Source organism: Danio rerio, chromosome 16, assembly GCF_049306965.1.
Source record: "Danio rerio strain Tuebingen ecotype United States chromosome 16, GRCz12tu, whole genome shotgun sequence".
Lineage (NCBI taxonomy): Eukaryota > Metazoa > Chordata > Actinopteri > Cypriniformes > Danionidae > Danio > Danio rerio.
The window spans coordinates 34,166,415-34,190,277 of NC_133191.1; the positions used below are offsets into that span (position 1 = coordinate 34,166,415).

A 23,863-nucleotide genomic window follows, 5' to 3' on the forward strand; every position below is an offset into this window, starting at 1 on the left:
GTTTTATAATCTAGCTTAACTTGTTTTTAACATATACCATTCATGGCCATTATTCATTATAGCACACTCGTGTTTCAGTTGAATTAATTTAATTTTCTTAATTTTTATTTTATTTAATCTTTATTGTGTAGATAATGTGGTTGCATTAAAAACGTAAAGAGCAGTTCGTTGTTCATGATGCAATTATTGATGGTCCTTAAGCGCTACCTACTGCCAGAGAATATATTAACATTGTTATTCAGCCTGCCAAATGTTTGTTTTGTTTTCTCCGTGTGGTTTTATGTAGCATACTTTCAAACCATTGCGTTTTAATTAATATTTTGAAATTATGTTTACTAACTTCCATCAAAGTAGACTATCTAATTTAAACAACTGCTCAAGCTAGCTTATACAAAGGTGTGAAAAAGTGTTTGCGCCTTACTGATGTTTGTCATACTTTATTGTTTCAGATCATCAAACAAATTTAAATATTAGTCAAAGATAACAAGTAAACACATCATGCAGTATTGAAAAGAAGGTTTTTTTTATTGTTAAGGGAAAACAAAATACAAAACAACATAGCCCTTAGTAAAAAAGTGTTTGCCCCTTGAATATAAGTACTGGTTGGATGCCCTTATAACAGCAATAACTGCAATCCAGCATTTTCATAACTTGCAATGAGTCTGTTGAGGCACTGTGGAGGAATTTTGGCCCAAGCATCTTTACAGAATTGTTGTATATGAGCCACATTGAAGGGCTTTTAAGCATGAACCACCCTTTTAAGGTCATGCCACAGCATCCCAATTGGATTCAGGTCAGGACTTTGACTAGGCCACTCCAAAGTCTTCCTTTTGTTTTTCGTCAGCCATTCAGAAGTGGACTTGCTGGTGTGCCAAACTAGTTTCAGTTTGAGGTCACTAACAGATGACCGGACATTCTCTTTTAGGATATTATAATGTAGAATATTCTGTTAATTATATTATTATTATCAATAATATTATAAGTTATCACGTCACTCCAAATATGCTTAATTTATATATATATATATATATATATATATATATATATATATATATATATATATATATATATATATATATATATATTTGTTTTTATAAGTCATCATTTGTCAATGCGATTCAACAGGTTTTTGCTTATGCTTTGCACATTTTCATTAATTTCTCCAGCAGCAGATTTAACTTTATTAATTTGATGCAAAGAAGGCGCTGGCAAATGCCACACTTCTTATGGCACTTCTGCTGGCACATTACTTGCTGGTTGCATTACTTGCTAACCACTAAGCCACCATGTTGCCCTGACTGACACCCAACGGAGCTTATGTAGATCATGAAAACTGTCAGTAACACACACACCAAAGAAAACAGGATGTGCCACGAGAATTGTGACTTGGCACAGTGGCATGTGCCAGTGGCTTTTGTATGTAAGATGTCATGTCACTTAAACCTATAGCACTTAGTCACTTAAACCTATTCTTTGTTCTGCTGAACACAAAAGAAGATATTTTAATGAATGCTGGAATCCAGTAATCATTGACTTCCATAGTATATGTTTTTCCTACTATATAAGCCAATAGCTAGTTACTGGTTTCCAACATTTTTCAGAATACTTTATGCTTAACTTGAGGTTGTGTAAATAATGAGGACATTTTCATTATAGATTAAACATTGTCATGTGTAACATAGTTTTCCTGCATGTTTTATGCATTTGAATATGAATATTCTAAGAATAAGCTCAGGCCCGTAGCCAGCCTGGTGAAAGAAGTGTTTCTCTTTTTTTGGAATTATCATTTGCCTCATTTTATTTAATTATGAAATGTAAATACTGCATTTTTGTGACATTTTAAGCACTATTCTGAATTAGCTTGTCAGATGGTCATCCTAACCACATTTTTTTTACTATTTTGCTGAAATAGTAATCAAATCAATTTTAATATGGGCTGTTTTTGGTGCTCCACACCTTTTTATTGGTCATTTTTTGTTTTAAAAATAAGGATGAAATTTATAATTTCCAAGATTTATAATAAACGCTACTTATAAAATGTTTTCTCTATTTAAAAACAATACAGTAGCAAAAAGAACTTCTCTGACATGACATTGTGTGTTTTCTTGCACAGCAGGATGTTGGACACATGAAAAATATTTGTTAAGCACTGGCCAAAGCTGATTAGCTGAAGTCACACCAAAGTGACAGCCAACAGAGGATTCCACTATAGGTCTTAAAGCCTTTATCGATGGCCTATTTTCACCATGATGGCACAGCAATCAATGTAGGACAAATTCTGGACCTTTGTTAGTGAGGGCTGGGCCTTCTGAACCAACCCAACCCCCCCCCAACCCCCCCCCCCCCCCTCTTTATTAACAAATATTCATGGCATTTTATAATAGCCTATAACTAGGCCCACACGGAATCTGCGTGCATAGAAATCTGCAGATGTTTAGCCCATCATTTACATGTGCAAATGTGTGTACATTTATAATTATTAATTTGTCAAATTAATTTTAGTATTATTATTGACTAACATAAAAATGTTTATTTTTGTTTATAAATGTTTATAAAATATTTACAATACAGATAGTAATGTAGTATGTTCTGTCTTTTAGTAGATATATTATATAAGAGACTTGCTTTGTTTACCAAGTAGGTTAATCTAATTGGATTTGCATTGTAAACATTAAATAAAAGTTAAAAAGGTATTATTTATTATTCATTCATTCATTTTCTTGTCAGCTTAGTCCCTTTATTAATCCGGGGTCGCCACAGTGGAATGAACCGCCAACTTATCAACTTATCCAGCAAGTTTTTACGCAGCGGATGCCCTTCCAGCCGCAACCCATCTCTGGGAAACATCCACACACATTCACACACACACTATGGATAATTCAGTCTTTGGACTGTGGGGGAAACCAGAGCACCCGGAGGAAACCCACGCGGAGGCAGGGAGAACATGCAAACTCCACACAGAAACGCCAACTGAGCCGAGGTTCAAACCAGCGACCTTCTTGCTGTGAGGCGACAGCACTACTTACTGCGCCACTGCCTCGCCGGTATTATTTGTTATTTTATATGAATCAGTTAATTAGCATATATATATATATATATATATATATATATATATATATATATATATATATATATATATATACATTTTTTTTCTTTTTTACAAAATTCTTAGCAGAAATAGCAAAAGATGGCAGCAGATTCTGTCTGGCCCTACCTATTACACATTTTTGTTTTGGGTATATATTTTCATTTCTCACTAATGCTACATATAATTGAGCAAAAACACAATTACTGTGCTTCTGTAAAATTTGACTGTCATATTATTAAATATTATTATTATTATTAAACATTTCTCTACTTTTAAATAGATTTATTATATTGACTCTAAACCCCTGAACAACAGTGCATCTGCAAATAAACGGTAAACTTTAGCTCGAAGTGGGAATGTTTTCAACTTGATATAAGTCGTTTAACGGAATAAACAGTGACACATACAGCATTGATTTTCTGCGCCGTAATCATTCTTCAGCTGTTCCAATCTTTTGTATGTATGGCAATGTATACTAAACAGATCGCAGCACGGCGAAGCAGTTAGATAACACAGCTCTTGAAGAGCGTCTGTGGCACTGCGGCACACGATAGGATGTTCATACAATATGACCCGTAGCTATTATAAGACTTATCTCCAGAGCCATTTATCACATACTTGCACTGATTGTGAGGATCTGGCACCCTCATCATGTGAGGACAAATTGCCTTGGAAAGGCCTGATCTGTGAAAAATAACACACTGTGAGATTACAATGCATCCGCTTCTCTCTAGTGAATACAATTACGCTTGATAAATGCCTCCATGAAAACAAATAACGGAGCAACAGTGCAATCATTTGCAGGGTTGTTTAATCTCAGAAGTCACCACAAGGTGGCGCCTTTTATATGTAGGTCCCATAATGCCTTTAAACGGAGCACAGACGGCAGCAGTAGGTCAGATACATAAAAAACACCATTTAAAATCATTTTAACAAATAAAACGAATGACAATAATACGGAAGTGTCATATTTTAGATTTAAAAACAATTCCTTTCACATCCCTTTACGAAAACTGCTCACACGTCAATATGTTAACATTATTTAAAGTGTATGCACACACAAATTGCTTTAAAAACATTTATAAAAGAGTACATTACTTTGTCTGTACCTATATTGCATTGCTTTATAAACTGTAGATTTATCGATTGACACCTACCTACAAAACAACATATATATGTTTGTGCAGTGATCAGTTCCAGCATTTCTACAGAGTCACTATGCAAATGATAAATAGCTGAGAAAAGGGACAGCACATAGACCTGAGTGTGAGAAAGTCTCTCGAATGGTTGTTAATGCCAACTAGCAATAAACCCTTAAAAAATAAGAACCATTTAATTTAGTTAAGTATTTGACACCTGTAGACGTGTCATGTAAAAAGTACTGTACATGTAAAAGCTTAAAGACTTCTGTGCGTTTCTATTGGCAGAGATTTGCATAGACTGGCAAACAGGTTTAAAGATAATATTCAAATATGTTAGTGTATCTCGCAGCAGCATTTCCACAATAGACCATTTTAATGTGGTCCCATGAACATTTCCTGCTTGTTATCAAACTATTTCATAACTATAACAAGAGGTGATTCAATCATAACTTAATGTTAATGTTAAAACAGCTATTAAAACATTATTTATCAATATTGTGGCTCTTTTTGGACTTTGGGAAGCTGTAGAAATTAAAAATGTAATATAGGAAACAGGTTGGGATCATTGTTTTTGTTTACATCCCTCAAAATAATCTATATAGTTTTATCGCAGAAATTAGCAGTGTAGCTGCTTAACCAAGTGCACCAATCAGGATTATTACAGATCTTCATTGATTGTCAGGTCGTCTTGGTGATTTGTGACATAGTAGTCATGAACATACATGAGAACGGCGATAGGTTGACCGATAATGAGTGAGAGCCACACAGCAGCATTTCCATAGTTGCCTCGAAGAAACCTGGACACTAACCATGCCAGTGGAATCTGAAATGAAGATCAGTTTTAAGTGAAATGTAAACATGTAAAAGATTGCATGCAGTTTTACAGCTCAGCTAGCAGGCTTGGATCATTTTCACCGGCGTAACATGTAGTTTTTAATGCACAAAAAATCGAAAATGCTTTAAATCGAAATGCTTAAAAAGGTCAATACCTGTGCCATCATGCCCATAAATGCCCACAGTCTGAACATCCTGAGAGGAACACTGACCAGATACTGCAGAAAGAGAGATACACTCATGTTAAACAGGTTAATCTACCGAGTAAGCGTTTCCAAATGGCTTTTCACACTTGTCTTGCTTCACATTTCACACTGCCTTTACAGAAAAAAGAAGCTTATTCAAGTGTGCTCATAGTATAGACCTATGTTCTTTAAACAAAAAAAGTACAGTAGATGTACATATACTTAATGTTTTCACAAATAAAGTCTGTTTTGGCGTGATATGGTGGCTCAGTGGATAGCACTTTTGCCTTACAGCAAGAAGGTTGCAGGTTTGAGTCCCGGCTGGGCCAGTTGGCATTTCTGTGTGGAGTTTGCTGGATAATACATCCACTGATGAATAAAGGGACTAAGCCAAAAGAATATGATTAAATGAATGAATAAAGTATGTTTTGCTTAATCTTTTGATCGAAATATACCATAAAGATTATAAGCATAGTTGTTGTGTTTAATCTTTTGCAATGAATAGCATAATAAATACTGTCTCATAAATTTAGAGAATCACACCTAGATATTAACACAGCTGAAACCCTAGTGTGCAAAAATAACATACACTGTAATCTGTTGGTATGATTTTAAGTTCACCTAAAGAAAATGTACAAGTATAATTGCTGCTTAAAAACTATATAAACGAGTTATAAACAATAATACAGAGAGTAGCCTGTCGCCTGTGTTATGGTACCTTGTTGCAATTTTAGTTTCCTTAACAGGATAATAAAGCTGAGTCTGAGTTCACTGAAGTTAAATCAGAGTATATCTCAGTAAAGTATTGCATAAACTAAAAAAACAAAAACAAATGGTACTCATGATTTAGACAGGTTTAACACTTAGGGCCCTATCATACACCCAGTGCAATAAGGCGCAAGACGTATTTTGCATGATTTGTTGCTATTGTCAGACCCGTGCAACAGTAATTTTTACACTCATACTCATACATACATTTCTCATACATAAATGGCACGTTGCTATTTTGCGAAACTGAAATAGACTGTGTCATTGACCAACTGAAAGCTGGTATGTCCAGGGCAGAGAACGTTAGTTATGAATGTGGGTTCAAAGCCTACACATTGCTTAATACACACAGGATGTACATTAATATACAAAATTAATATACAAATATCTTTACATATTAAGACAACTAAAGTGTTTAATGTTGCAAAAATTGTTAATTTCTACGTAAATATAAAAACCACTACCTCCATGCCTTCTTCATCTCAAGGGGCTTTTTTCAGTTTATTCATGACAATTTGCATTTGTATAATGTTATTATTATTTGCAGTATTTTTTTATTTATTAATTTTTTTGCATATTTATATTTGTTTCAATAAAAACAACTTTAGATTTGTCCACCTGTTGGGTTTTGTAGATGTATTTATCACCATATGTGGCATAAGAATAAGATGTGTTTTTGAACATAACACGCAATTATTGTAAATTTATTTGTTTACAGGAAATTAGAACTAATTTTAAAAATAGTTTTGAAACAAATCTCTGCGCCTAACAAACAAAATCAAATACGTAGGCTAATGAATGTCTTTAGTGAAGTGCATACAACAGTTTCCTTACTCCACGAAAGTAACAAAGTAAAGAGTAAAATTAAAGAGAAAGTAAAGCGGCTGAATGGAGGAGGCTCATTCTTTATCCGTGCGCTGCAGATGGTCTGTTTAACTGTTTTTTCACTAGTTAAGCATCCAGTTTTTACACTTACAAAGTCCACCATGTAAATAGCTTATATGCCATGGCGCGATGCAACTGACTCTTAAAGGAAATGGGAGATAAGACTCTGATTGGTTTTATGCATGTTATGCTCAAAACACACCTATAAATCATTAAGAGAATAAGCACAACCCTGTTAGACCATGTGCCAGGGCACAGACCAGATTTTTCTATCCTTAAAACAGCAAAAGTGGATTTTGAAATGCTCTTAATGCAAAGGCGTCTACGCTTTAGAATTTGTGCCTAGATCAATAAAATAGAGCTCCTAAAGGGATATTTAATCTAAAATAAAAAAATTACAATTAATTCACCTCAGAATCAAAACTTTTTAAAAAACCTGAATCAATATTGGAGTTACCTTTGTACGCTGGAGAAAGGAAGACACAATGTCTGAAGGATTTCTCTTAGACAGGTAACGTTCTGCTTTAAAACTCTTTTAGCTTCACGCAAAGCTGATGTAACATTAGATGTTGTTGTTACAAATGGGTTACATCTTCACAGAAGTGTTGTTCAGCCACTTAATTCTTCCAATGAAAGATTGATAAGACTATTTTCAGTTTCATAAGGGACTTTTACAGCATTTATAAAGTAGATTTTAATTAGTTTAACAACAAAACACAAGTAAATAGCGCTATTCTGCCTGGTCTCTCCCTATATTGTTTACCATGCAACTCTAAATATTTTCTCTGAAATAGCAGTATGGCTTGCATGCTGCCGGACAAGCACTAGTCACTTTTAACACATGAGAGAGGGTTCTTTTGCTGTGCTCATGTTTCAGAAGGCGTGGCTTTAGACGGCAGGGGAGGGACTGTGATTTTGAGATTTAAGCTAAGCTGTTAGCATTGTGGAAGATCACCTTTACATACTTACTGCACCATTAAATCTGTAATTCTTGGTGATTCATATAATGCAAGTCAATCTAATTTTGAGATTAAAAATAAACACATACAAACAAGTCCACAAATAATGCTTGTGGCTCCTGATAAATGCGTAATTTTATGTAAGTGTAATAATTGGTTTGTACAAGAAACTGAACATTATTTACAATATTATTAGCTTTAATCCAAAAACAGTTCTTGGCATGCTCACTGCACTTGCATCCAGTCGCTTCATGATCTATGTTTGAGAGCGCACTCAGACGCCAGTTCATTTATCAGTATGGAGTCATGCCTGCGAGAGTAATTTATAGCCGCATCTTGGACACTCACAGGTTAGAACCATTTTGGAAAGAAATGTCATCCTCAGTGTAATCTCCTCCCGCCTGAATGCATCGTATGCACGAGGCTCCTGCTCACTAAAGTTTGAAAATGCTCATAAAATCTTTTGTGAATCTAAAAAGTCAGATCGTGTGATGACAATAAATGGGCATGATGCGGCATTAATGGACAAAAAGATTGACCACCGTGCACAACATCTGAAATGTTGTTTTCGTCATTCTAAGGTCTTACTCACACTAAGTACAGTTGCCTTGAACAGGGCTGAAGCACGCTTGTCCCCCCTCCCGTCTCCCCCGATCGCCTGCACTCACATTGCATTCGGACCTGAGCACGCTTACGTCATTGTTGATGCAATGTTCCATTTAAGAAGCGGACTTGCTCAGCACAGTGAAGATTTCTTTATATCGTTTTAGTCGTTTGGGATGCACTGGCACGCAGGCAAATAATTCGCCACACAGATCAGCCACTTCTGACGCTCATAAACAATCATAAAGTCATAAAGTCCTTGTGCTGCAGAAATTAGGTTTGCTAAGAGTGCAGCTGTAGTGCAGTGAGGGCTTTGCGTCTTTAATAATCTATGACAGTTTGCGTTCATTAAACAATAAGAATGATTAATAATTTCATATAAAGCAGTCCCTTAAAAGTCATGTCTCATCCTCAGTTTCTGGCAGTTTCGATTCAGAGCACTCACACTTCTCAAACTATCCAGGAAACGGGCCTGGGCATGGTACAGATAGCGTAGTGTGAGTGTGCCTTGAAATTCCTTAGCCAAAGTCTGTCATAAAAGTTTTTTTTTTTTTTTTTATCTTAAGCCAAAGAACGGTCTCATGCCTCCAAAAGCCACCATTGCATTTTGCCTTCATCCTCTGAGATGCAAGTCATTTTTTACTTAAGAAAATCCGCCACAGTGAGTTCTACTGCAGCAAACTCTAATTTACTTTTTATTATTTGGTGTCAGTTAATTATAAAGAGATGATTTTGTTCTCATTGAATCACTGAATGAAAAGGATGCTTTATCTGCAAATGTTTCGAGATATTCCAGATGTGCACACTGGTTTAATGCTCACATCTTTTGATAGAAAATAACTAATGCATCATCTAAAATCACAGAAATTGATTTGGCTTTGCGGGTCTGTGGTCAGCCTGGTAAACGGTGTGGTTCTTTTTTCTCAAAAAGTGGACCTTTGTGCAGTTATTCACATCATTTTTTATTTAATTATGAGGTTTAAAAGTTTTAAATTTGACATTTTAAGCACTTTTTGTGCTAGATTAGCTTGTAAAATGGTCACAATAACCACATGTTTTAATGTACCAAATATTTTCTAAAGATTTACAAAAAGGGAATATAAAAAAATGCTTGTTTTTAAAATACAAATGTATTATATCATGTATCATTAGAATAAAAAAATATGAACATGATAAAGTTTCAAATTAAAAACTTTTTTTGTTTATCAGGCAAATAATAAACTGGACAGAACTTAAGTCACTTTCCTCAGTCAGAATTTGGCCATTTGAATAAAAAAAAATGTAAACATGTATGTTGTATGTTTTCGTGCACATCTGAGTGTTGGACTCATAAAAAATAATAAATTGCACTGCATTGCCAAAACTGATAGCTGAAGTCCTGCCGAAGCAACAGCCAACAGGGGATTCAGCTTGGTCTTAAAGCCTTCTTTGATGCGTCATTTGGGACATATTCTGGACCTGTCAGTGCATTTGTATGTGTAATTTTTTTATCTCAAAAACAGGTGACTATTTGCATTACACAAATCACCTAAAAATCTTTATTGTTTTATGAAAAAAATCACCTACATCTTTGATGGGCTGAGCAAATTAACTATAAATTTACATTTTTGGATGAACTATGCCTTTAATCTATGATGGTCATATGCTGATGTGTTGCACTGTACAATCTTGAGTTAAAACCTTTATTGCTTATTAATACTGTCACAATTACTTACTTGCTAACACAGCACATAAATAGTCTACATAAACTACGTGTTGCACATTTTGACTGCTATCAAGTTGTAATTAATTGCCTTTCATTTACATGCTCACTGTTTAAAAACATTGTGAGTGCAACCTCTCTGATATGACTGCTCTCTGATATGACTTGAATGTCTTCAAGCAACTTAACTTAAAGTACTGTCTGTGAGAAACTACTTTATAACAAAGGATATGACCCCCCGAGAGATCACCCAACTGGTTTGGCTGGGTCATAACTCTTGACTTCCTGAAGACCACTTGGTTTCCACCTTTTCAGATGCAGATACTTGTTTGCATATGAAACAAGCCATACAAAAGACGGTTTTGGTCAATAGAAGCACTGGTTATCATGCTGATATAGATGCAGGTCTTCATTTTTGTAAAGAGTATATTTTTAGCCAGTAATTTAATGCTATAAAAAAGGAGTGTGTCATCGTGACTGACAGTTGTGATTGACAGATTTTCAAAGCAGACTGTTGGAGCTTCAGGAGGAGGTTCAAGTGTTATTATTCAATTTCTGTGTTATTTTACCATCATAAAATGAGTTGTTCAGCAGTAAACTACTTTCTGACCTATGGGATCTGATATATCACTGTTTATTCGGTAAAGTTATCGGGCTTTATTATTAGTTTGCTGGTACACGCCTAGCCATGATGGGGTGAGCATAGATGATCGTTATCTAGCAGTAATTCTTTTAATGGGTCTGAAATAATAATTAAGAAGACAAAATTAATGTTAGCCGATCACCACATTGATCTCCTGTAACGTTATTTGAATTTGATTTAAAGGACGTCTCTGACATTTTGAGTTTTGGCATGTTATTGAGTTAATCTACTGAATTTGCTGTTATGAAATATTGATGTTCAAGAAGAAGAATCTTATATAACAAATAGAACTATAAATGTTATATTATTTATATTGATCATTTACCGATGGATTTTTATTTGAAAACACCTACTAAACAATAAAATAAATTCTTATTTTCCAAATATTTGGCATGGAATAAACCAAATTAAAACAGAGGCAAAAAATTATAAACAACATACAAGTGATGTTGCAGCAGCTGCATAGGCCTGTGCATGCCCAGGCTCCAATTTCAGCAGTGTTTTGCGCCAGTTTGTGCCCGTCATGGGGCATTTTGCCTTCAAAGCGTTCAATGGGATAAGGCTCTGTTGCGTTGTCTATGTTTTTTTACAGTCATTGGTACTGACAGGTCAAGCACTCTGTAGCCTGGCCAGATACGGAAGCAAAAAAATGGGTTTGAGAAGATCATATATAAAGAGAAAAGTGTAGGGAGCAGAGAACTCTCAAAAAACTTTGAGCCAGGAATCGAACTTGAGCCGTGAGCACTTCAGTTCTGTATATCGATGAACTAATCCATAGGCTACAGGCACCAACTACTTTACTACTTTCTGTTTACAGTGGCAACGCATTGTGAGCTTGGTGGATGCTAACCACCATAAAGTGGGCATTTTTCTATTTACTCAAGCATGTGTGGTGGTGATGGAGAGTCAAGGCAAAAGAGAGGTGAGATTCTCAAAGCGGAAATATGCTTAATATTTCGGTACGTGAAAAGGGGTTGTCAGATTTATGGTGGCATCCCAGATTGATCATCAGGCCACCGGGTCTCACCGGGTCTCACAATGGCCAGACCGCCCTTGGTAATCCTCCATATGGACATGACGACCCAAGCTCATTCTGGAAACGTAGCCCCACGGACGTTTCTGGAGACCGCGATTTACGTGGCCGGAGGTACGTATGGCCGCGTTTAGTTTTTTTTTCGAGCGAATGGTTTAGGGAAGGAGGAGGAGTCGATCGTTCAGTTGTTCAGCTAGCCAGTCAGACGGATGGTCGCTCCACAGCGGCCTCCGGCGGCTTTTCATGCGAGAACAGCGCGGGCGCGAAGGGGCGCGCTCCCGAGAGGCGTCCGAGACGCGAAAAAGCGCGCACGGCGGCCTCTCGCGGATCCGCAAAAACTGCTCGAATACGTACCTCCTGGGACGTATTTTGCGGTCTGCCGAAACGTCCGCGGGGCTACGTTTCCACAATGAGCCCGGGTTGGGACATGATTGTCTTGTGCCTCTTTGGGTTGCCGCCATAATGTGTTGTTCACTTGCATGCACATTTCTGGAGGTAATACATTTCCAAATTAACTAATTTAGGTAAAGTGTTGCAGGTCTAGTGGCTGTTTTGTAAGTAAACATCACCTTGGATATAATGCAAGTGCTATCAGTAACAGCTGAACAGCTGTGTTCTTTTTGGCTCATTAAAACTCTTGCTGTTGCATTCTGGATCAGAGTTACAGAGCCATGTGGCCCACGTGCCATAGTTTGAGGTTACAGAGTTACAGAGGATTGGTGGCCCTGGTTGGAGAGCCTGCCAAGAGAACACAGCAATGGTTCAGCCAGGACAAAATGTCCTGACCATAACTGCCATCACTCTAATTTTCCCATAATCCCCTGTATTTCACACCAATCATACAAAACTCCCGTAATTTCAAAAGAAGAAATCATAACGATTTTTTTATTAATTTAATTTAATTTATTTTATTTTAGGGCGGCACTGTTACTCAGTGGTTAGCATGGTTGACTCAGGTTTAAGTCCCAGCTCAACCAAGAGGCCTTTCTATGTGGAGTTTGCATGTTCTCCTATATTTGCATGGGTTTCCACCAGGTGCTCTGGTTTCCTCCAGAAACCAAAGACATGCAATATAGGTTAATTGAATTAACTTTACCGTAGTGTGAGAATGAGAGACCGTATGGGTGTTTCCCAGCAATGAGGATTGTACTCTAAATATTGGCTTGTGGCTGGAAGGGCATCCGCTGTGTAAATCAATTGCCAGAGTCACTGACTATTCATTCCACTGTGGCGATCCCTGATAAAGTAGGGAACAAGCCAAAAGAAAAAGTGATGTGTTCTCCATTTTCTCTTTGCCATGCTAGACTCTGTGACTCTGATGCATTTTGTGACAGTGGTAGCAGAGAAAGACGACAAGTTTTGCATGTCCCTGCATTGCAAAGTTCAAGCTTGGTGAACTCGCACTATGTGACTGCGTGAGACCTATCAAAGATGAAAACTTACTAACTTTTTGGGGGAGTTTATCGTAGCTCCTAAACACATTTGACATCTGTGAAAATTATGCAATCGGTGGGTGTGTTCTGAAACGATGCCTTATTTGATGTTCAGTTGACTCAGTTGAATATGATATCTCATATTCATGGAGGTCAGACAGGAGAACAACAAGCAAAATGAACACACTGGAGGCTTAAGTAGCAGAGCTGGTACAAATGTATCCGCATCTGTATGATTGTTCTCAGAAATATTTTAAAGACATGGAGGGGGTCACACACCAGACATCATGACGGCCCACATATTTTTAGGTTCTTAACATTGTCTTCAATGAGTACACACACCAGTGGCACTATTTGATGTCTGTCTGTGACAAATATAAAACAATGTAGAGACAAGGCAGAGAAAGTGAATAAAAAAGAGAGAAAATAAGATGTATGTCTATATAAACAAATGAAAAAGATTTTTCTGCAAGGCATTTCTGCTCCCCAAATGTCTATTTATGGATAAACAAAAATGAAGTAAAATGAAGTAATACTGTGAAATATAATTCAAAGTACAAATAAGCATCTCAATAAAAATGTTACAATTTATTATAAATAATGAAGTAGTTTGTTCTTCAGTAGCTATGTTTCCATCCAAAAATACAAATTAACTTTATGCACAAAACAGGAATATCGCATAAAAGATGTGCGAATAAAGCAGTGTTTCCATCCAACAAGTCAAAGCAAACAAAATTGTTACTTGCTGATTAACTGGCGCCAAATATCAACAGTAAAAATGGAATTTGCTGCAGTAGGAGAAGCTGCGTGAATCTTTACTTCATTTAACAAATGACTTGTGCCTCAGAAGGCAATCCTGACACGCAGTGAACACACAATGGCATTTGAAGACAAGAAACGCGGAGCACAGAAGCTCTTGATTCTGGAGGTAATTAATAATATAGCACTAAAACCGAAATGGTTAAGGCATTTTAGAATGACCAAAACAACATTTCAGATATTCTACAATGTGGTCAGCCTGCTGGTTTGTCCATTCACACACACATTTTTATCTTCACATGATCTCTTATAACAAAATCACATGACCTTTTTAATGCTCATACAGGAATTTGTTCAGTAATAGTGTTTTTATTGCAGTTTATGCGCATCTTTTTCTATCGAATAAAAATTTTCCTACTCAGTTATGCGAATATGTTTTTATGTGCATTTCAAAATTTAGGTGCATCTTGGCGTTTCCATCAACCATTTTTTTATGCGCACATACAAAATGCACATGAAGGTGGATGGAAACGTAGTGTCACATTGAAGATTAATATAGCTGAACTATATGGGTGGACATATTCCATATTGAGTCAACCATGATAACCATTGAGCAACAGTGCCACCCCAAAATACATTACATTAAATTAAAAGAAAATCATTATCCTCTTCCCAGAACAGCTGGAAACCCCATTGATGAGACTCTTCCAGTCAGCACATATTGCAAAGCCCATTCTGCCCTGGCTGAACTATTGCAGTGCTCTCATGTATTTTAAACCACCCATGTATTTTAGCCAGTCTAGTAGGTGGTGGCAGTGGCACTATAAAACAGCCTGACAAACAATCAACATCACACCAACAAGAGGAGAACGACAGCAAGGTAGGTTCAAGACATTCATGTAAATAATGCTATCATATTGTAACTCAGTCTGTCAGGTTTCATCTGAAAAATCAGGGGTGTTTATCAAATGTTTATCAGAATTAATAATTGTGGGTGTGAAAGCATATCTTGTTAACTTCAAATGTCTTTCAAAATTAACTATTTGAAATTTGTTTAATTTTTTATTAGAGTGGTAGTTTGTAAACGATTGAAGCTGACAAGATGTCCTTACACCCTTATTTAAGGTTTTCATTCATTCTATATCACTTGAAGCTGACAAGATGCGCTACCCATTTTTTTAGATGAAATAAGACAGATTGAGCTACCACTAGCACATCCTGCATCAGTCAGCCAGAAGAGTTCTGCATGGTTTATTATCTTCTCACCGATGACGAGACTGAGCCAAAAGTGGCACATTTTAACCAGAATCTGCCCATAAGTGCTTGCTATCTGGGTATGCAGGCTCCAATATACGCAGATGATGCATGTGCACTCAACAGTGTGCTTCAAATGACTGCATTCTTTTGAGGGAGTATCCTACCAATAACAGATAATCATTAGACAACAGCTTCTCGAATAAAAGGTCTATAAAAGTGCATGTCTGATGTTTAACTTAACTAAGTGAGAAATGTTTGCACTCTCCTGTTGTAGAAATACTAAGAAAAATATTTTATATTAATAAGCTTTATAATAAATACATTTTTGCCAATGATTTAGGCCTTCAGGTAATGATAATCATCGATAGGTTCCCAATTTACATTAAGTGCAGTTTAGCTATCTATTATGTTACACTTAATTATGCTTTGTTATGATGTTATTATGACTGAATAGTGCTTATCATTTCCTGCAGAATTATAAGAAGTGCTGCTGCCCTGTTTCCACCTAAGGGCCTTTGGCGTTTCCCAAATCCATCGTTTCAATGAACATTTGCAAATTGCATCGCAAACTTTTAGAAGTTAGAAGCATAGTTCCTGGTTGTGTTCTATTCCCTGTTATCCCACCTATGTCCTATTCCTTTTGAACGTTCCAACATTTAAACTTGGAATGATAAAAAAAAAAAAAAAAACATTAAAGTGATCTCTCTTAGGCGTAATTTGCTTCTAAAGTCTTTTTACAGTTCAGTTTTAGCAAACTTCATATTGACAATTGCGCTCCCTTCACAGTGCACTTTGAAAACAATATGTGCCATTTTTAATGCAGTTGTGGGTTATGACGAAAGCTTTAGGTAACCTATGTTTATTATATTATATTTTAATAAAATTAAATTACTATTATTAATAAGTAGCATTGTTTTTCATTTCTTAATACATATATATATATATATATATATATATATATATATATATATATATATATATATATATATATATATATATATATATATATATTCAATTATTAAATTTCATTTAATATGAAAAAACGAGTGAATGATTTTACCCAAACTAATATTGGATTGTTTGTAATTTGCACAAAAAATGATGGGGTTTTTCTCTAAAGAACTGGTTACTCCACCCCGTTTAGAGCGTCATTATGGACGTTCTGAATGAGACTACAGACTATTCCCTAACTCCATTCTCTTCCTTCCTCACCAAGCCCCACCCATCTTCATATGTTTAGCCTGCTTTATTCTAGTATGTGTAGTAAGCTTGTATTCACCTGTTTAGGTCATGATAACAATTGATATATGTTTTGTTTGTGATTCAGTGTTCTTTTTCTATTACACATCAGCAGCTAAAATAAGTAGTTTATAGATGCACTTGTATATTTCACAGGTCTTAGATTAGCACTATAAATAATATTATTATTAATTATGAGGCAAAATAAACTTTTATCTAAAAATGTACAGTATGATCTAAAAATAACTGTAATTAGTGCAATACTTTGCTTCAACTTGGTAAAAAAAAATATGGTAAAGTGCTGTATTTCATTTTACAGTATGCTAATTAATAAAGTAATACAGCAATGTTAGCCATTTATTTTTATTTAATAATTTTTTTTTTAATTTATAATTTATAATTTGTTTATTTATGTGGCATCATGGCTGAACTTGAACTAAGATCGCCATCCGCTGTGTAAAACATATGCTAGATAAGTTGGCAGTTCATTCCTCTATGGCGACCCCAGATTAATAAAGGAACTAAGCCGAAATGAAAATGAATGAATTATGTTCATTGTGGTTATATTACAGATGTCCAGTTCCAGAAAAGTGGTTGAATTGTTCTATGATGTCGTTTCTCCTTATTCCTGGCTGGCATTTGAGGTCTGTCATTTTATTTTTGTCTTTTTTTTTTTGTCTTGCCATCAGTACCAATATGACTGATTTTCTGTGTTTAGGTGCTGTGTCGCTACAAAAATGTTTGGAACATTGACCTCAAATTTAAACCATCATTTTTAGGAGGAGTTTTTCACGGTTCAGGTTATGGATGGAATTTTTTTTTTTTTGCTAATTCCTGACTAGATCTAATTTGAAAATCAAGTCATTCATTTAAAAAAATGACCTTAATACAGGATAAGAGTTGATTTGTTTTATGTGTACTAATTGTAAATCAGGCCCTTCTGGTAGCACGTTGTAACAGCTACACTATAATTCAGCTACACGTCACCTGTATTTTGCTTTTAATAATGAAAAGATGAAAATGTTCAATCCAATTTGTTTTGCTTTTAGGTAACACTGAACCTGGAATGGTCGATAATAAGCTCCATTATATGATCACAGATCTGAAACTGATGTCTGAGTACTATGGGGTCCCTGTAAATCCACCTTCGCCTTGTAAGAAAGGTATTCAAACCACAGTTTTTCTTTAAAATGTTGCCAATGAGGCACAATGGAAATGAATGTACAGTCAAACAAGCACATTTTTCAATTCATTATAATTTCGAAAATAGTAATAAAATATGACTAATTCAGTGCGTCAGAACAAAATTCAGAACATTTTTGTTTACAATCTACCAAAATAATTCAAACTACTGTTGGTATGACAAGATGCACACAGCTATAAATACTTTTGTTGGTTCACTTTCAGCCTCAATGACAGGCTATATAGGCTCTGCTGTCAACCAGTTTCATACAAACCCGATCTCTAATATTTTTTCGCAGAATTACTGCAGCAGTTTCTTCACTTCATATTGCTTTAGTCCACTGTTTGAAATTTTGGATATAAAGTCAAAGTTGACTTTATTTTGCTATTTTCACTTACATAAATGAACTAGGGCTTGGCGATTCATTGTAAAGTAATCAAAACCGACATTCAGAACCTATAATTGATCTATTTTTTCCAGAAGGACTTTTTCAATTACATTCCCTACATGTCACGTGACCCTCCTCTGTTAAAGTCTGTGGCAGATTTCTACTTCTGCAGACACATCTGATCTCTAATCAAGTAGGACGATGGTCCTATTCTTAAGTAGGTAGTGCTGTCGCCTCATAGCAAGAAGGTCGCTGGTTTGAGCCTTGGCTTGGTCAGTTGGCATTTCTGTGTGGAGTTTGCATGTTTTGCCCGCAATCACATGGGTTTCCTCCAGGTACTCTGGTTTCGCCCACAAATCCAAAGACATGTGGTATAGATGAATTGGTTAAGCTAAAATTGTCCATTGTGTATTTATGTGAATGGGAGTGTATGGGTGTTCCCAAGTGATGGGTTGCAGCTGAAACGCCATCCGCTGCGTAAAACATGTGCTGGATAAGTTGGCGGTTCATTCCGTTGTGGCAACCCCAAATTAATAAAATGACTAAGCCAAAAAAAATTTAAAATTAATGAATGAATGAATAATCGTTATCGTGTTAAATGTCCAATAATCAAGATTTTGATTTTAGGCCAAATCGCCCAGCCCTAAAATAAACTACAGTGTCCTGCAGACACTAGTAAAAAAATGCTATTATTTCTGGTGTGTGAAACCTTTGAAAATATAGAATGAATTGAATTTTATTAGTGCATGTTATACAGTAGATCTTAATCTGAACATTTATTTACTTGCCTTTGGCTTAGTCCCTTGATTCATCAGAGGACACAACAGCGGAACGAACCGCCAACAATCCAGCATATGTTTTACACAGTGGATGTATTTCCAGCTGCAACCCAGTAATGGGAAACATCCATACACTATCGTTCACACAAACGCACACTATGGCCAATTTAGTTTATTCAATTCACCTATAGCGCATGTCTTTGGAGTTGTGGGGGAAACCGAAACACCCAGAGGAAACCCACGTCAACACAGGCAGAACATGCAAACTCCACACAGAAATGCCAACTGACCAGGCCAGGACTCAAACCAGCGTTTCGACATTCTTGCTGTGAGGTGACAGTGCTAACCACTGAGCCATGTCGCCCCTTGTTCTGAACAGTTAATAAAAAATGGCTTTGCTCAACACTTTTTGACTTTTTCATTTTATTTCATCATGGTGGCTGGGTTTATGGAAGCATACATTTTGACAAAAGGTTTTTATAGTAATTCTATCTATTTTTTTCTTAAATCTATTCTTAAACTAGTTAAAAACATTATTAATCATTTTTTTCTCTCATTTTTCCCATCTAAGATACTTTGCCTGCAATGCGCTTTGTGACTGCTATAGCAGAGAAAAACCAAGAGGAAAATGTGCTGGTGGAGAAGGTTTCTAGAGAGCTTTGGAAACGAATGTGGCAAAAGCATCAGGACATTACCCAGCCTCTCTCGCTTACTGAGGTATCCTATGCCTAGGATTAAGAAATCACAAACAATACAAAAAACAAAACAAAAAAACAAACAAAAAAACAAAAAAAATCACTAAATAGTACTCATTTACATAATGATTTTCAATTAGTTTCAGTGCTGTCAATTAGTTCAGTGTAATTAGTTACTGTACTTAAGAACATGTTCAGCTATTTGACTATGAAGAATATTTTTCTCAACAACCAACTAACTAACCACTTTTACTCCTTTTAATTTTATGTATAAATGCATATGCTCAGAAGGTTGCTGGTTCAAGCATAAAATATACGCTGGATAAGTTGGCAGTTCATTTCGCTGTGGAGACCCAGATTAATAAAGGGACTAAGCTTAAAAGAAAATGAATGAATCAATAAATGTGTATACTCTTTATTTAACTACAATTTATTTCTGTCTCAAAGGAAAAAATATAGCTGTCTACAGAATATGGAAGGTACATCATGGGTGTGCTGTGCAGAAGAATGAGGAGTAAACAACAAAGAAAATTTCTAAGGTTTAGTAAGCAATATGCGCACAGTACTATCTGGGGTTACAGCAAGAAGCAAACCCTGTGTAATGTGTAACATTAATACTGCAAATGGCACAATGGCCTCCTAAACACCTACAGATGCTCAAGTATCAATAAAGCTCAAATATTTAAAGTGGCAAAATAAACCAACAACCTCCAAAAGGCTTTATTCAATATAAAAGAAAATTTTATAAATTTTAGTTGACAATTTTTGTGTTTCTGCTTTGTGCAGGCAGGATTACTGGTAGGTCTCTCATCCAATGAGGTGGAAGAATTGCTGACCAATGCCAAATCTCAACCAATTAAAGACAAGCTGAAGAGTGTCACACAGGAGGCACTAGAGAAAAATGTTAGTGACTTTTATTTATGCCACAGCCTCCTTTCTGTCAACATTTTTTAAAGTAATTTCCCCTCTTTTTTTCAGGCCTTTGGTCTTCCATTCATTGTGTGCCATGTTAACGGGAAGGTTGAGGTTTTCTTTGGTTGTGACAGATTTGAGCTCATAGCTCATTGCATCGGTAACTACAATCTAAGTGTTGTTAACTGTTGATTGGACTACCTGATTAACCAACTTTAACAATTTGTTTGACTAATGCCATTCATTTATTTACACATTTAGAAGAGCCAGTCCTAAACTTATAGGAGCCATAAGCAAAAATCTGAGATGGGGGCCCCTGTATGTCCCTTAATAATAATCCCAAAATTACCCCAAACCCATTAATCAGTTCTTTCAGAGCAGTTGAATTAATTAATTGTACAAATGAATCAATTTGTCATAACAGAATCAAGTAATCAGATCTCATTATACTTTTTTTCAATATATAAATTAAATATACATTGATTCTTTTTATTTTTTCATTGATTTTATCATAGTCAGTTTAATTAACAATAAATTGCAGATCTCATGACAAGCATTTGATTACTTATGATAGCATGTTTTTTCTGTTATGTTGTATCTGCCAGGATAATCTGATCATTCCGTCCATTTACTGTTTGTGTCTATAAATACTTTGTTGAAAAAACATGCAGCTTCTGTCATGCATGTGTATTTACAAGTTCATTTACAACTTGTCAATTAACCATCTTGCTTAACAGGTTAAATGATGAATGGTCATCTCACCTACTTTATTATATATACCAAAGCTGGTTTTCTTGATGATTTGAAAGACTTTCATTCATTCATTCATTTTCTTGTTTGCTTAGTCCCCTTATTAATCCAGGGTCGCCACAGCGGAATGAACCGCCAACTTATCCAGCACATTTTTACGCAGCGGATGCCCTATCAGCCGCAACCCATCTGTTGGAAACATCCACAAACACTCATTCACACACACTCATACACTACGGACAATTTAGCTTACCCAATACACCTGTACCGCATGTCTTTGGACTGTAGGGGAAACCAGAGCACCCAGAGGAATCCCACGCGAATGCAGGGAGAACATGCAAACTCCACACAGAAACGCCAACTGAGCCAAGGATCGAACCAGCAACCTTCTTGCTGTGAGGCAACAGCACTACCTACTGCGCCACTGCTTAAGATTAATAAAGGGACTAAGCCGACAAGAAATTAAATGTATGAATGGTTAATTTTCCAATCATTCTTTCTTTTGTCTTTCAGGGGAGAAGTGGGCAGGACCTTGTCCAATCAAGACCACAATGTGACACTTCTGTTCCATAATGTATATATTTCTTTATACTATAAAGAGCCTATAGAAAATCATCATACCCTGTGAATCTTTTAGGATGAAGTTGTAGAAGGCACATGTTAGACGAAGAATAGAAAACATTTCAATTTCTGGAAAAGTTGATTTGATTTCAGGCTGTATGACAAATACAGTCACTATTTCAAAGTGGCATGATGATTTTCATGATGAGTTTCGCAGGAACCTTTCATTTACTATATTAATAAATAATGATTTTCCAGGATAAGTCAAGTTGCCTGATTAAAACATTAAGATCACAAAATACAAGCTATTTTTAAGGCATGTGTTTTGATTAATGAGAACAAAAGCGGTAAATACATCACTTTTTCAGTTGACTTTTTTTGTACATGTCTAGTATACAGCATTCAACATTTGAAGTGGATAACAAGCTTTCATCAAAGTTGTCCTAAAACTATTGAACAAATAACGCCCTAATAAAGCATGGGGAGTAGAGATAGGTGAAAGATCGACAAAGGACCGCAAGGCGGGAATCAAACTCGGGTCACCATGAGCACCAGAGTACATGTGTCGACGCACTAACCACTACACCACTGGCACTGACAAAGTTTCATTATTAATGAATTATGAATGGTTTATTCTGTAAGTCTTGGCAAATAGGTGACACTGTATCCAAGTTTTTGTGGTGTGGTCAGTCTAAAGGTGACAATGATACACCTTAAATTGGGTGTTAATATGTTTAAGCACAGCAGAGATACAGCCTCAGTGGCAGAGGCATTGTGTCCGTGCATTTGTTGGTGCAGTGTGTCACCTGTCAACACAAGTTCTAGAACTTTTTCTATTACCAGTTTTGAAATCACAGGAAAAAAATCACATTTTATATATATTCAAACTGAAAAATATTTAAAAACTTAGATCAAATAAATGCTAGCAGGAGAGGCGGTGGCGCAGTGGGTAGTACTGTCGCCTCACAGCAAGAAGGTCGCTGGTTCAAGCCTCGAGTTTGCATGTTCTCCCTGTGTTCGTGTGGGATTCCCCCACAGTCCAAAGACATGCGGTACAGATAAATTGGGAAAGCTAAGTTGTCTGTAGTTTATGAGTGTGAATGAGAGTGTATGGATGTTTACCAGTTATGGGTTGCAGCTGGAAGGGCTGTGTAAAACATATGCTGGATAAGTTGCCATCTCATTCCGCTATGGCGACCCCAGATTAATAAAGGGACTAAGCCAAAAAGAAAATGAATGAATGAATAAATACCAGCTTGCTGAACAGAAGAAACATTGCGAAAACATATTGTGGGTCTCGATTTGCTTCCAAATGAATTTTTTTGATATTTAGAAAGAACATGGACAAAAGACAACAATCACAACAAACCACAAAACAGAATTTCTCAGGATGTGCCCATGAACAGAACAGAATACTTAAGCATACATGAGTTTTCTCATCATAATTGCAGCATTAGCTAGTAATGAACAATACAGGTATTGGAAACTCATATCCTACTGCATATCTTTGTTTGTGTGAGACAGAAAAATTACGGACTCGGTTTTGGCTAACTTTCACATTTCACAAAGTTTTGCAAGTTGTCAACTTATTAAAATACCAACCATAATAGCCAAGCACACTCCATTGTTTTTGATGTTTGGCAGTGATGGACTAAGTACACAAGAGACAGAAAATAAGATGCATGTCTATATAAACTAACAATCAAAGACTTTTCTATTAGTCCTTTCTGCTCGCAAATGTATATTTATTTATTCAAAAATGAACTAAAAAGAGTAATATTGTGAAACTCAAAATAGAGTTTCAAGATTAAAATGTTAAAATTAACTATAAATATATATTTTGTGTGTTCTTCAGTGTCACATTGAAGATTATTATAGCTGGACTACATGGGTGGACATATTAAATGTTGAGTTAACCATGCTAATCACTAGGGATGTGTGATTAATCTAAATTGAATCATGATGTGAAACATTTCGATTAGCTAAATCGCAAGAGGCTGCAATATGAAATATTTATATGTATTATATAATTTCCCCCACCCAGATTAAATGCGTGACTGCCGTT

At 35.9% G+C, this 23,863-nt stretch overlaps 2 protein-coding genes across 11 annotated transcripts in view; one reads left to right on the top strand and one right to left on the bottom strand.

Annotated features, from left to right (window-relative positions):
- Window positions 1-3,882: 3,882 nt before the first annotated feature.
- Window positions 3,883-23,863, bottom strand: part of dgat1b (diacylglycerol O-acyltransferase 1b) — a 52,290-nt gene continuing 32,309 nt past the window's right edge. For all 6 annotated transcript variants that reach the window (XM_021466677.2, XM_073924873.1, XM_073924870.1 and 3 more), the window contains 2 exon segments: window positions 5,220-5,282; window positions 3,883-5,053 (listed from right to left, as the gene is read on the bottom strand). In XM_021466677.2, the coding sequence (XP_021322352.1) occupies window positions 4,889-5,053; window positions 5,220-5,282 (228 nt within the window). In that variant the 3' untranslated portion in view covers window positions 3,883-4,888.
- Window positions 14,709-23,720, top strand: gstk2 (glutathione S-transferase kappa 2). Of its 5 annotated transcripts, XM_073924438.1 has the most exons (9): window positions 14,886-14,914; window positions 15,217-15,497; window positions 17,103-17,174; window positions 17,249-17,330; window positions 17,580-17,693; window positions 19,452-19,597; window positions 20,362-20,478; window positions 20,554-20,647; window positions 21,751-23,720. In XM_073924438.1, exons 3-9 carry the CDS (start codon window positions 17,103-17,105, stop codon window positions 21,792-21,794), a joined length of 669 nt encoding a protein of 222 aa, XP_073780539.1. In that variant the 5' UTR covers window positions 14,886-14,914; window positions 15,217-15,497; the 3' UTR covers window positions 21,795-23,720. The 5 variants fall into 5 exon arrangements, with proteins under 5 accessions (XP_073780540.1, XP_073780538.1, XP_073780541.1 ...); XM_073924437.1 differs by lacking the exon at window positions 15,217-15,497 and having other exon boundaries at window positions 14,727-14,914; XM_073924440.1 differs by lacking the exon at window positions 17,249-17,330 and having other exon boundaries at window positions 14,834-14,914.

Excerpts from the sequence above, each read along its gene's own strand:
- gstk2 (XM_073924437.1), top strand. The coding sequence starts at position 17,103 with ATGTCCAGTTCCAGAAAAGTGGTTGAATTGTTCTATGATGTCGTTTCT. Across the intron at positions 17,175-17,248 it reads ATTCCTGGCTGGCATTTGAG|GTGCTGTGTCGCTACAAAAA; the intron begins GTCTGTCATTTT and ends TTCTGTGTTTAG. Across the intron at positions 17,331-17,579 it reads AGGAGTTTTTCACGGTTCAG|GTAACACTGAACCTGGAATG; the intron begins GTTATGGATGGA and ends TTTTGCTTTTAG.